General features: G+C 47.1%; 2 protein-coding genes across 2 annotated transcripts in view; both read left to right on the forward strand.

Annotated features, from left to right (window-relative positions):
* The window catches only part of zmp:0000000529 (WD repeat-containing protein 20), a 10164-nt gene extending 184 nt beyond the window's left edge, over nt 1-9980 (forward strand). Inside the window, exons 1-4 of the mRNA XM_030380281.1 lie at nt 1-890; nt 2906-3088; nt 4645-6186; nt 6854-9980. The exon at nt 1-890 is cut by the window's left edge and continues 184 nt beyond it. Of these exons, the coding sequence (XP_030236141.1) occupies nt 513-890; nt 2906-3088; nt 4645-6186; nt 6854-6901 (2151 nt within the window). The 5' untranslated portion in view covers nt 1-512 and the 3' untranslated portion in view covers nt 6902-9980. The remainder of the gene's footprint in view (nt 891-2905; nt 3089-4644; nt 6187-6853) is intronic.
* Nucleotides 9981-10691: 711 nt separating this feature from the next.
* The window catches only part of hif1al (hypoxia inducible factor 1 subunit alpha, like), a 14377-nt gene continuing 10068 nt past the window's right edge, over nt 10692-15000 (forward strand). Inside the window, exon 1 of the mRNA XM_030380288.1 lies at nt 10692-10865. Within this exon, the coding sequence (XP_030236148.1) occupies nt 10840-10865 (26 nt within the window). The 5' untranslated portion in view covers nt 10692-10839. The remainder of the gene's footprint in view (nt 10866-15000) is intronic.

Consider the following 15000-nt stretch of genomic DNA (forward strand, 5'->3'; position numbering starts at 1 on the left):
TGCTAGAGTGTGTTTATGTGCATGCATTTGTGTGTTTGAGAAGGAAGAGGGGGTGCGTTCATGTATTCAACCTTTTAACCTCATTATCATCACTATTTTTTTCTCTCTCAAAACGTATGGGGTGATATACAGTAGTTGTGATGGGGTTCTGACCAAATCGGCTCAGCTTTCCGTGACATCAAGTGTAATGTGCGCAGCTCGGAGTCGGTCGGTGGGTCAACCGTCGACGTATCGGTGTCACTCATTCACATGCACTGGTTGACGGAGCGCGAGCGACCCCCGTCGCATATGTTAAGCGCGCCTCTGGTTTCCACACGCAGCTGCAGCAGCGGTCTGCGTCCGGCGTCTTGCTATAAAATGCATTGGAGAGAATACCGTTTGATGGGAATAATAGCGCGGCTCCGTGTCTTCGCTGCTCCCATCTTCATTGTAGTTTTTTTTTCTCACGTTGTGGGGTAGGATTATTTCCAGGTCAAAATCTCAGTTTCCTGTGTGGCTTGTTTGTACTAAAAATGGCCGGAGATGGCGGAGCTCTGAAGGATATCAATGAGATTAAATCCCAGTTCAGGACCAGAGAGGGCTTCTACAAGCTGCTCACCCTCTCCGACTCACAACAGCGGGGCGGTGCGCCGCGAGGTCCGTCTACCGGAGCCACGCTGGGGCCCGGGGGTGGACCGGGTTCGATAGCCGGTGGAGGGGTAGGTCTGCTGCAGGGGCCCGGGTCTGCCTCTTCCAATGCCGCAGCCAACTCCTCTCCGGCTGGCTTCCATCCCCCCGTGCGGGTCTCCATGGTCAAGCTCCAGCCAGAAGACCCGGGCGAGGAATCCGAGCGAGTATGCTTCAACATCGGCAGAGAGTTATATTTTTATACCTACACGAATATCAAAAAGGTGAGACTTGTAAAGCGCCCATCGGGGTAAATGACAGATTGGATGATCATGGTGGTAGCAGCTAGCTAGCCAGCATTGTTGATGATGGGATGGTACGAGCTGTCATGGTCCGGCATCTGTCTCATTATCATTAGGTACCTATACTTTCTTCCGTAAAGAAAAGGTTAAATATGTAAACATCTGGTATTTGATGTGCATTTAATACCAGCCTACCCGAAAACTGCAAATTTATAGGATGTCTTCAAATATCGCAGGAGTACCAAAGTGTAACTAGATGAAAAACATAATGTAGCCTACTAAACATAAACAAGGAATCAGGAGATGTTTTTTTTTTTTTAGTTAATATTCACGGAATGTCGACTGTGGGGTGTTGCGATCACAAACTGAACATGACATCGTTTGTAGCACAAGAATGATAGTTTATGAGCTTCTGTTATCCTTGGGCCATAAAGGGGTTCATAAATAATGGTTACCCATGTCACCGTTATATTGTCTAGAAGAGTAAATGAGAGTATAATAAAGTATACTCAGGGGACACTGTTTTTTCTGTATGTGAAAGTACCCTCTTACTCCAGCTCATAGCCTAGCCCTAAGCCTGTGGCCATTTAGATGATGACTTGATTTAAGGACACCCTACCCCAGATGTGAATGTATACAATATATAAAGATGCATTTGTAGTCCACACACATTTACATTTTGGACTTGAAATGTTGGTAAATGGACTTGTTCAACAATGGATATATCATGTCATTAATTTGTGACTCACTATACCCCCCTCCTTCTCTCCTTTGACTTGTCTCCCCTCTCCCCCCATCTCTCTCGCCTTTGAATGCCTCACTCTCCCTCTCTCAATTCAAATCATCTATCTCTCGGTCTCTCTTCTCCCTCTATCCTTCGCTGGCTCTCTGTCAAATGGTGTCTGTCGGTCTCTCTCTCGCTGTCAAATGGTGTCGGTCTTTCTCCCTCCTTCGCACCACTGTCTCTCCATCCCTCCGCTCTCTCTCCATCCCTCCACTCTCCACCCCTCCACTCTCTCCATCCCTCCGCTCTCTCTCCACCCCTCCACTCTCTCTCCATCTCTCCACTCTCTCCATCCCTCCACTCTCTCCATCCCTCGTCTCTCTCTCCATCCCTCGTCTCTCTCCATCCCTCGTCTCTCTCTCCATCCCTCGTATCTCTCTCCATCCCTCGTCTCTCTCCATCCCTCGTCTCTCTCTCCATCCTTCGTCTCTCCCTCCATCCCTCCACTCTCTCCATCCCTCGTCTCTCTCCATCCCTCGTCTCTCTCCATCCCTCGTCTCTCTCTCCATCCCTCCACTCTCTCCATCCCTCGTCTCTCTCTCCATCCCTCGTCTCTCTCCATCCCTCCACTCTCCATCCCTCGTCTCTCTCTCTATCCCTCGTCTCTCTCTCCATCCCTCCACTCTCTCCATCCCTCGTCTCTCTCCATCCCTCGTCTCTCTCCATCCCTCGTCTCTCTCTCCATCCCTCGTCTCTCTCCATCCCTCCACTCTCTCCATCCCTCGTCTCTCTCTCTCCATCCCTCGTCTCTCTCCATCCCTCGTCTCTCTCCATCCCTCCACTCTCTCCATCCCTCGTCTCTCTCTCTATCCCTCGTCTCTCTCTCCATCCCTCCACTCTCTCCATCCCTCGTCTCTCTCCATCCCTCCACTCTCTCCATCCCTCGTCTCTCTCTCCATCCCTCGTCTCTCTCCATCCATCGTCTCTCTCCATCCCTCATCTCTCTCCATCCCTCCACTCTCTCCATCCCTCGTCTCTCTCTCTATCCCTCGTCTCTCTCTCCATCCCTCCACTCTCTCCATCCCTCGTCTCTCTCCATCCCTCCACTCTCTCCATCCCTCGTCTCTCTCTCCATCCCTCGTCTCTCTCCATCCATCGTCTCTCTCCATCCCTCATCTCTCTCTCCATCCCTCCACTCTCTCCATCCCTCCACTCTCTCCATCCCTCGTCCCTCCCTCCGTCCCTCTGCCCAACGGTCTCTGGTCGTCTGCAGGCGGTGGACCTCAGTAAACCCATTGACAAGAGGATCTACAAGGGGACCCAGCCGACCTGCCATGACTTCAACCAGTACTCCGCCACGGCCGAGAGCGTGGCCCTGATCGTGGGCTTCTCGGCCGGCCAGGTCCAGTACCTGGACCCCATCAAGAAGGAGACCAGTAAACTCTTCAACGAGGAGGTGGGCCTGGGTGTTTGGGAGTGTGTGTGTTCAAATGTACCTCGTCTGTACATGCAAATAGGTGTAAGATGGGTTTATCCATTCATTTGAGAATTAATGGTTAAGAATTTTTGGGGTACATACCCTCATGACTGGTCTTGTGTGTATGTGTGTAATTATGTGTGTATGAACAAACATGTGTGTATGTTTCCGTATGTAAACGTGTGTGTGCCTGTGTAGCCATATCCATCTGAGTTGTATCTGTTTGTGGACATTCACATTAATAATGATCTTGTCTTTACATCTGCATACACATTAGCTTAGCATTGTAAACACACCCCCTCACACACACACACACACACACACACACACACACACACACACACACACACACACACACACACACACACACACACACACACACACACACACACACACACACACACACACACACACACACACACACACACACATTTGTTGTCTTGTCAGAAGCTAACAGAGTGGTATGTACTATGATATGCTAATAGCTGCTATAATGCTAAAAGCAGCCAGGCCTAACTGCTGTTAGTAGTAGACATGCATCTGAATTCACGGTAAATCAGTAGATAAAAAGCAGTTTGTAGTAGTAAGAGGAATACACGATAATAGTGATGCACGTTTATGTAGTAGAAATGAGAATATACGGTCCATTAGGTTCAGGTATTGCAGCTTTATAACAGCGAATTAGTCTTAATGACCGTATGGCTCTGTGTAACCAGCCAAACATTAAATGGTTTCAACAGGATGTTGAATTCCTAAGGAGATATTGTGATAACGGAATAGTGTTCCATCAATCAAGCCCCCAACTCCCACCTCCACCGTGTGTGGAGCGCTCGTTCCCAGATTTAGCACGAGTTAAGTGGTCCAGTGTAAGGGAACTGCAGATTCAGCCTCAGGACCTCTCTGAGCTCTCCTAATTGTTCAGCGTTGCATTGTGGGAAGTTAAGTTTCTATTACTACACTACAGACTTCCCCTTAGCAGCTCAATGCCTACTCTCTGTTTTGATATTGTTCAATGGGATTCCAATTCAATATTTGTTAAAAATGGGCTATACTGTGAAATAGTTGCTTTAATTTGCATTTTTCTTTTTACTGTTTCTGATCACCATATTTTATTTAATTACCCTTTCTAGCCATATCTGTCTCTGACTTTCATCTTTAAAGTAAGATTTGTGATAATTTAAATAATTCTAATACCTATTGGCAGGCTCAGTTATCGTAACTACTTCCATGATAAATCCTTAAAATACAGTATGGTAAGTTCAGTTCCTTTTCCCCTCTACTTCCACTCTCTAACCCACCGTCATGCCTGTCATCAACGGCTTTCAGCCTTCCCCTTGAGTTTTTATATTTTATTACTTTTATTACTTACTCATCTGTTTCACTTACAACTGCCTCTCTCTCTCTCTCTCTCTCTCTCTCTCTCTCTCTCTCTCTCTCTCTCTCTCTCTCTCTCTCTCTCTCTCTCTCTCTCTCTCTCTCTCTCTCTCTCTCTCTCTCTCTCTCTCTCTCTCTCTCCCCCCCCCCCCGCCCCCCAGAGGTTGATAGACAAGTCCAAGGTGACGTGTCTCAAGTGGCTGCCCAAGTCGGAGAGCCTGTTCCTGGCCTCTCACGCCAGCGGCCACCTCTACCTCTACAACGTGGACCACCCGTGCGGCACGGCCGCGCCCCAGTACTCCCTGCTGCGGCAGGGCGAGGGCTTCGCCGTCTACGCCTGCAAGACCAAGACGCCGCGCAACCCGCTGCTGCGCTGGGCCGTGGGCGAGGGCGGCCTCAACGAGTTCGCCTTCTCGCCCGACGGCGTGCACGTGGCGTGCGTGGGCCAGGACGGCTGCCTGCGCGTCTTCCACTTCGACTCCATGGAGCTGCAGGGCGTGATGAAGAGCTACTTCGGCGGCCTGCTGTGCGTGTCGTGGAGCCCCGACGGGAAGTACCTGGCCACGGGCGGCGAGGACGACCTGGTGACGGTGTGGTCCTTCGCCGAGAGCCGCGTGGTGGCCCGCGGCCACGGCCACAAGTCCTGGGTGAACGTGGTGGCCTTCGACCCCTTCACCACCTCCCTGGAGGAGGAGGAGCCCATGGAGCTGAGCGGCAGCGAGGAGGACCTGCACCAGGGCGTGGCGCCTCCCGCGCCCCCTCCCGCTGCCTCGGCCGCCGCCGCTCCTCCCGCCACGGCCGCCGCCGCCGCCGCCGCCGCCGCCGCCGCCGCCATCCCCGCCGCCTCCTCCATGCACTTTGGCCGCATCCGGACCAGCAGCACGCTGTCCCGGCTGTCGCGCCACAGCTCCAAGGGGGGCTCTCCGGCGGTCTCCTACCGCTTCGGCTCGGTGGGCCAGGACACGCAGTTCTGCCTGTGGGACCTGACGGATGACGTGCTGTACCCGCGCCTGCCGCTGTCCCGCGCCCTCACCAGCACCCTGGTGCCCTCGCTGTCCCACTCGGGCAGCACCGCCGCCGCCGCCATGGCGGGCGGGGTGGAGGGACACCACCACCCCCCCAACACCGCCGCCGCCACGGTGGTCGGCGGCGTCCCGCCCACGCTGCCCCTCCCCCTGCCCCGCTCCCTTTCGCGCTCCAACTCCCTGCCCCACCCGGCCGTGGCCAACGTCGCCAAGGGCCCCGGCGGCGCCGCCGAGGGCGGGGGGAGCGGGGGGGCCGGGGGGGGCGGAGGAGGAGGAGCGGGCGGGGGCGCGGCGGGCGGGGGCGCGGCGGGCGGGGCCAACAGCACGCCGTTCAGCATCGGCCGCTTCGCCACGCTGTCGCTGCAGGACCGCAAGTCGGAGCGGTCGGGCGGCGGCGGCGGCGGCGTGGAGAAGGAGCACAAGCGCTACCACAGCCTGGGCAACATCAGCAAGAGCAACGACAAGATCAACGTGGCGCCCCGCAGCAGCCGGCTGGACGCCGCCAGGGTGCTGGGCACCACGCTGTGCCCGCGCATGCACGAGGTGCCGCTGCTGGAGCCACTGGTGTGCAAGAAGATCGCCCACGAGAGGCTGACCGTGCTGGTGTTCATGGACGACTGCATCATCACCGCCTGCCAGGAGGGGCTCATCTGCACCTGGGCGCGGCCCGGGCGGGCGGTGAGTGGGCCGCCGCCGCCCCCCCCCTGGTCCCCCCGTTGATCAGCGTGTTCATAAGGGGGGGCTCGTTAGGGCGGGAGACACACACGCAGTCGCACAGCGCAGACGAGCGCATGCTGGAAGGCAAACCGTCCCAGATATGAATAATGGTTTATATCGGAGTTATGCCGAGCATGTTCTGAATTGGTGTCAAGATTAAATATATTATCGATTTAAATAACATAACAATAACAATGAAAAGTTTTATTTAGAGCATAATGTGTTAAAACATTATGATGTATGTCGGCGGCAAGATAAAGATGCTGAAAAGCCTATAAAAGAGGAAAGATAGATTATAGTATACTCAGTTTGTATACTCATTATACTGAGTATACTTTAGTATACTCAGAGTATACTAGACTCATTTTAATTGTAGAAGATGCAGAGTGGATCTGTAAGTTCGAGAGCTAATTAATGAACACGGAAGCTCTTCTGTGGTTCATCGTCACTAATCTCTCTCCGTCTCATTGTAGCACCAAGACCTTCACACCATTTCCTTTTTCCAATTTGTAATGTCTGGATTACGCTTAAATCGTTATCCTAAACTGTGGATGGCACATGGTGTTCTCTCTCAGCCACTGAATCTAACGTCTTCCCCTTCTCCTCCCCTCCTCTCTCTGCCCTCCAGAACTTGACAGCACAAAACGGCAACTCTCCCAGCGGCACGGTGGTATAGCTATGGGGTAAACCGTCCCCTCTCTCCTTCTCTCCCTCCCTCCCTCCCTCCCTCCCTCTCCTCATCCAACCCTCCCTCCCTCTGCTCATTGCGGCCACCACCCGCCACTCCCCTGTACACCATTGTCAGTGTTACCCGCCCTGGTGATCCAGCTCAGTGCTCCTACAGAGCCTCCTGACCCTACAGTAGGCCTCTCTCACCCCTCTGCCTCCCCGTCACGGACTCACCTGGGCCACGCTCACTCATCTGGACCATGCCTATTCTCTTTTGCCCCGCCCTCTTGCCGGAGCCACCCACATATCCCCCCCCCTCCCCCCCACCGCCTGACCCCATTAAGCAGCGACAACAATACACGGCGATGGGGGTCCCTGACTTCTGGATCTCTTCCCCTCATGGAGCCAAGATCCACCAAGAAACAAACCGTCCATCCTTCTCTCTCACCTTCCATTCCTTCCTTCCTTCCTTACTTTCTTTACCCCCCCCCCGTGCAAGAGACACTGCAAAAGCCACGGCCAATGTATTAAATGTTATTTATTTTATCACAAATCTGTGTAGTAATTTATACTGTAAATAATGGAAAATACTCTATAAACACTAGAGGACAACCATCACCCGCGTGTGGAAGATCACGCAGTCGTAGTAGGAGGAAGGAGAAACGACTGAAGAGACTGACCAAGATTAATATATAGAGATACTTCTGTTGTACATAGAAGCTGCGGTTAAAACTATTGAATGTCTGCTGTCCAAGGGGAAACTTTAACATTCAAATGGGTTTTGATTTTGCGTGCTAGTCTTCACTGGCCTGCCCAAATTGTCATGGGGGGATCTTACCTCGATGCATTCTGGGTCCAACTGTATGAACACTGAAGACAGAGGGCATCTTCCAAAATGGCCGCTAGCTGTACATTTCAGCTCACTGTCCAGTCGTACTTCATCACTATATTCATGAACGAACAACATGTGTGGACTCGAACAAACACTCGCTCACTTTGTACAAGTAACACATGTCCCTTGCAGTTAAAACGATCACGCACTGACACATACACGCACATACACGATTCCAAGATTATTATTATTTATTTTTTTATTCCTGTTTATCCTGGACAACAAATCTTTTTGCACATAAAGAACCTTTCCGAGTTGTTGTCTTGAACCTTGACAGAACCACTGCTGCGGTCTTCACTCAGCCCATTACTTACTAAAAAAATAGATTACCGAAGTCATGTAGGGGGACGGATCTGAATTTAAGTTAATTACTAAATGAGAGTTCATTGATTGGCCTTGTGAGCCGTCAAACCTTTCTCGGAAGACACAGCATTCCCTCCTTAATGTAGACCGGTACAGGGAAGCAGCTACCAATCCCTCTTCCTTTGCATTTGCATTAGTGTTTAAACTGACCACTCGTGACTGGCTGAGGCTAGTACTGGAATTAACAAGACGTTCTGTTTTAAGGTTTTTGAGTCATAGCTAATATGTTGTTGGTTTTTGGTTCAGTACAGAGCTAGCTGACGAGTCCCCCAGTACCTAAATGTTGGTTTTGGAGTAGGCTCGATTAAAAAAACGCTTTTTACTGGAACGCAAAGTACTGGGTCAGAATCCTCGCCATCCCAAAATGAGTTCTGCTGTCATGACGACGAGAAGCTCACATCATCTCATCTTATCTAAATTGTGACACGTCTCTTAAGCTGCATACTGTATGGTAAGCTCCATGATGTAACACACTGTGGAATATCCTCTGTATGACTTATTCAGAGACAGGCAATGTTTTCAGAGGCCATGACAGTTATACCGAGCAGCATAGGCAATGCTTCAGCTACTGCTGCATCTGATGGCTAAAATAGATTTGTGGCCACATAACAAACAATATTATGAGGGAACGATCAGATATGAAAGAAGGTGTCGCCCCTTGTTAATGCTGGAAACGTTAAATATAGGCTGTGGGTTTAATTATTTGTTTATGTCGGATGAAAATTATCCTTTGTTTGAGTGTTTAAATGGTATGGCATTCTCTTTTAAACAGAGAAAAATAACGGTGGTAAGGATTGCTGATATTACATGGTTATAGGGGAACTTGCACAAATGACACCCAATAATTGAAACGCAATGGGCAAATAATAATATCTCATTGAAAATGCCAGTTAACACATTACGTTGGAAACACTTACACTGTTAGCAGCTGCACTGCTGATACCAAGACCTTGATTTGTAAACGCATTTCGGCAGTATTTGGGACTAGTTACCCTTCGATTTGTTCCTTTAAATTGTTTTATTGCTTAATTTATTCTATGTCAAATGTCAACTAATTATAATTGTATTTATTTCCTGTCTGTGTACTATCCAATGAAGATGTTTGAAATATAAATGCACTCCAAACTCTCTCCTGACGATGATTAGGCAGAGTTAATGCCAGCAACATTTGAAAGTGGCAGTTAAAAGTAAATTTGATGAAGAGATGTTGTCACCTGTCGTCTTAATATAGCTGGTTCATGTAAATATGAACTAGTCATGCACTAAATGTAAACTTTGTAGCTTATAATTATCAGATAGTTCATAGTTTATTAGTTTACTGTGCTAATTGCCTTGAATGAACTTGATAATCTCTGCAATTTTGCTCTGAACTATAACATTAAGAAAATACAATATTGTTAAAGCATGAATTCCTTAATCTTCCATTCCTCTTTTGTGCTGAATCCACACTGCTACTAGGAATGGATAATAAAGGTTACCTATAGAAACACCATAGTCCACATTAACGTCCAGAGAGAGCACGCCCAGAACCTCTTTACCCACAATGCCTTGTTCTGAAATGCAGCTTTACGCAAAAGAGAAACACGCTTTTGTTAACTGATTTGTTTTGTTTTGTTTGACATTCCAGATTTGACATCACAAAGCATGTACTTCTTTTTATTAATAATTTCTAATAAACTATGCATCAACCGACACACAAACACACCAATTATTGACAGAAACGCACACACACACACCTCCCCTGCATCTGTAGGCCTACTGGTTCAAGTTAACGGCTGAATGACATCACTGTTTGAATATGGAGATCTGATATTAAAAACTATAAACCTCACTCATAAGTGTTCTTCATATGATGTTTGGTACCGTTTCTAACCGAGAGTAGGCTACTGTGTTCCGACTTGAAAATTATTGATGTCAGTTGATGAATGCACTTGAAAAACTGATGGAGAGAAGAGGACAATACACAGAAGAATTTCCAAAATATCAGATGAAGTGATTTGCTTAAAAAGGATGTAGCCCAGTTTTAGGATACCGCTGTCTTCCAAATAATATGCCAATGAAAAAGTAGAACTAACAAGGGCACATGAGTACATCTTCTGTTCAGTAAACCACAAGTTAACTCAAGTGCCAAGAATCCCCACCAACGCAAGAATGTTGTCTTTCCGTTGAAATACTATAATAAATCGTTTTACTATTCAACATGATTTTTCGACCTCGAAAAATAAACTGCCTGTTCAGTAGACACTTTGCATCAGTAACCTAAATGTTCTTGATACACAAACATGTACCAAAAGACAAATGCTTGAATCCTTCCTAATGATGTAGACCTATAGACCTATATATATGTACATCAACGTCACTACATCATTTAATTTCATCATTTTCTCAACATCATTCATCACATGGAAACACACTCCATCTCATCGCATGAGTGTGTGGCCGTTTAACCTTCCCTCAGCGTGAAGCTGTAGCTACTCCCGACCGCTAGACGGCAGCAGAGGGATGCAGAAAGATTAACGGTAAAAGATGTTCTAACGCAAAGAGGCGAGCGCACACGAAGACGTCAATCGGAAGAGGGGAGGGGCCAAGATCACTTCGGGATACAGTCGTGGCATGTAAGAAATAAACAACAATAAAACGATCGTTTAGGACACACAGACGGTGGTTTGACGATTTGGGAATCGGATAAAATGTCAGAGTCCGTCGGAGTTAAACGGTAAGAGTTTAAAAATACGTTATTGACTGAGTATTGAAGAGTTCGCGCTGTCTTATCTGCTCGCATTGTCCCGTTCACTTCAACTTTGTGACACGCGTAGTCTCAATGTGACTAGTTGTGACTGACCTTATTCAATTCAATTGTATTTGTAAAGCGCTTAATCACAGATTAAAGTCTCAAAGGGCTTAACAGGCAATAGATATATGATGCGCCCTCGATGTGTCCGATGTGTAGGAAAGGTACAGTGTTGGACTACACAGCCCTTCCACTGACATGTGTCATTCGCCTTTTGTTTCATGGCAGTGCTTCCCTGTTTAAAGTCGACTTCTTTTATTTTCGTTTTGTTTTTCTACCAATTTTTATTCCTCGAAGGAATATCTACTACCGTTATTACAACTGTTATGCGTAGTTAAGTCAGTATTTGGGTTTTTAAACATTTTCTGGTGTGTGAAAGTTATAACTTAAAAGGCCTTTCATTTTGCGTGGTTCAAAGCAACCGAGGCTGGACTTTCTAACACAGTTCTAAAGAGCATGCTCTTTCTGGACCTGATATCAATTGTTGATTATAGATCATATTTTTTTGGGCCTAGGACTTGTGATGTTTGTGTTTAGATTGGCTTCCGGGTCTAGGTTTTGCCTGATGACATGATTCATTTTGTGTTAATCACCGCGCACATAGGCACCCACACAAACAGAGACCCTCTGCCAACGAAGAGCAGTCAAAATCAGACTGGGCCAAAAATTGGAGACTGCCCGTTTGTTTTGGTCAGTGAGGAATGATCAGCCATTTTGTTTTATGGGTATAAGACTTTGCCCTTAACTTTCAATTGTGCAATTTTCTCTTAACACAGAGAAGTCAAAATAATGATAAAATAAATAATAATATGTGTGATAAGGGCCTAGCAGTCATTTATATTATCTCCTTTATATACACTATTGAACAACTCTTTCAAAGGAACAGATGTTTGAAACCAAAAAGTCAGAAACCACATGTTTTTAACACTATCTAGTCTGTGGTTATCCTGCACGTTGGTTGAAGTAAATGTGAAACTTGTGCTTGGTGTTTTCTTTTTTGTGATCAATTTTTTATTTTATGATTTATACAACAAACAGATAGACATATAGAAAACAGTTAGGCATATGCACAAATAAGACAACATACAACATTTAAAAAAAAACACAAATAAGACAACATACACCGATAAGACATAAACGCAAATAAGACAACATTTGACATTAAACAGGGTTTTCACCACAGTGCTTGGTGTTGGCACAAACTCCCGGGGGAGTGAAAATATGCAGAGCATGTCAAAGCAACAGCAGGGATTATCTAACTGGCTGAGCATCTACGGACACCTCCAAGGCACTGTTAGATGGGCCTTTACCATATCATTCACGCCTCACAGTTACAGATAACATGGCTTAACAGCTAACAGTTCAGCTAACTCACCCTACCCAGTGACATGTGTGAGTTTTACCCCCTGTTTATTGCTGCTCTGATTGGTCCAGATGTGTGTGTTTTTGTGTCAGGAGACACTCATATAACAAGGTGTATATTTATTCAGAGCCTATACCCTGTTCATCTATCATTAAAATCTCTCGCTCTCACCCTCGTTCTTTTTCTCTCCCTGTACGTTTATCTCTCTCGCCCCCTCCGGTGAGTTGAAGTTCTGGAGAACACAGTGTTCCAGTTCTCTGCTGATTTACTGGTCTAACACCCAGACCTGTAATACTGCACACACACACACACACACACACACACACACACACACACACACACACACACACACACACACACACACACACAGCCCTGTTTGTTTCCTGGCTTATCACCTAAAGCTCACACATTTTGCCGTTCCCTTTTTGTGTGTGCATTTGTGTGTGCGCACTTGGTTACTGTCTGTTTTTACTTACCGTAATTGTCATTACATCACTGTTGGACACTCACATTCTTTCTCTTTCTCTCACTCGCCCTCACACACACAGCTTTGTTTCCCTTCAACATTTAAAATCTCTCTCTTGCATGTCTCCATATCTCACTTGACCTCCCTCTCTCTCTGCATACCTCGATCTCTCCCTTGATCGCCCTCTCCCTCTGTGTCTCTATTCTATTTCTCGCTCTCCCTCTTTCAGTATCTCTCACCGTATCTCTCCTTCTGTATTGCTCTCGATCGCACACACTTTTTTCTCTCTCTGTATGCTTCCCATTCTCTCTCTGTACCGCTCTCCCCATCGCTTATTCCATTTACACTGCTCTCACTTGTTTTCGGTCGTATTTCCCTCTTCATCCGTCATCAGTATTGTAGTCGACGTTTCACTGTGTGTGTGTGTGTGTGTGTGTGTGTGTGTGTGTGTGTGTGTGTGTGTGTTTCCAAACAGTTTCCCAGATCCCCATGCTGTCAGTTATCCCTTTGTGTTGTACGTGTGTGTATGTGTTAAACTGTGATTGCCCTTTCTCCCTTTAGATGTAATACGAGCACGCTCTAGTACACCCCCCCCCCCCCACACACCCTCACTCCAACAGAGTATGTAGCATCTTACATCTTAAAAGGTCCTCTTTAAATAGATTATGTCAATCCTAATATAGCGCTGTACAGCAACCTAGGAATAACACACTGCACTGATACAACAGTGGCCTAGGTTTATCTGGATTGGCTCTCCTTCATGCCAATCAGCTACACTCCCACCGATCAGAACAGTGGATTATGTACTTTGTGTACAGCCTAAAGCCCCTTTCCCACTGGATAGAAACCCCACTAACACCCACTTACATCTGGCTTTATTTTAGTGGGAAATGTCCCATTTCTCCATCGGCATTCATCTCTGGGAAACATTACTGTGCAGTAATCACGGGTATTTATCGTGATGGAAACATTGCACCCGGGTGGGCACGCACACTTTAGCCCCATTATGGCGCGGGGCTGTGGTGTCACACCTTGAAGCCCTGATGCTTGTAAATAGACGGGAGCAACATGCAACGGCCATATTGTTCTTCGTATTGTTACAAACTCATCCACACCTTTGGCATTTACTTGAGCATTTACTTGAGCGACTATTTGTTTTCATTAGTACTTGGTATTTTTTATTGTATTGTATTTTACCCTGTGTTTTCCACAGCTGAAGCCTTTATTAATTCCCTATTAATCAGGTTTAAAAGAGAGACTGAATAAGAAACCACACACACAAACTCAAACAAAAACAAAAACACACAAATGATTGTGAGCTCCAAGTGAATGTCCATTCTGGCAGTAATGATGAGTATCATGGTTTGTTGTATGATTGATGATTTTTGTTTGTGGAGATGAGGGGACCACGCCCTGAACGCATGGTCGTCTGGCAGCATGTTCTCAAAGATCTGGTTCCATTTCCCATAATCCTCCTGTTCTCTCTGGATTATCTGGTTATTTGCACGCTCGATGGGAGGGACATGGCCGGAATCACTTGGCTGGAAGTTTATTCACACACACACACACACACACACACACACACACACACACACACACACACACACACACACACACACACACACACACACACACACACACACACACACACACACACACACACACACACACACACACACACTTGACCCAGTGTGTTGCATAACACCTGAAGGTATGAAAATTTGTACGTGTGTTTGTGCTTTGCTGTTGTTTTCAGTAAAGGGAGAAGTTGTCTGTACTCTACGTCTGTGTGTTTGTTTACATCCAAAAGACACTTCATGGACGGAGAGACGGTGGAGAGAGGGAGCTGAGAGGTTCATAGAGGAGGGAGATGGAGGGAGGGAGACAGCCGAAGAGAAAGGGCGGAATGGGAGAGAGCGGGACTAATTTAACCCCACACAACCATTTGAGGACAGGCCAGCGGGAAACAAAATATCATGGCTTTTTCCCATTTATTTTCCCATTCTGTTCTTTAAGCTTTGGAATGTGCTATTTTTTTTACCACATTCCAGATAACTCCCCCTCTCACACGATTATGAATGTTTTAAATTCTGTTGACATTAGTGTCTTTATCTTATTTATTTCAAGAACTGATATTCCCCCAAGAGCTGCTGTCTAAAGTTAAGACCTTCAGACAAAAATGCTTTGGAATTGTCATTTGCCAAAGCTTGGAGTGAGAGCCCTATAGGTCA

This window comes from Gadus morhua, chromosome 16, assembly GCF_902167405.1.
Source record: "Gadus morhua chromosome 16, gadMor3.0, whole genome shotgun sequence".
NCBI classification, from domain to species: domain Eukaryota; kingdom Metazoa; phylum Chordata; class Actinopteri; order Gadiformes; family Gadidae; genus Gadus; species Gadus morhua.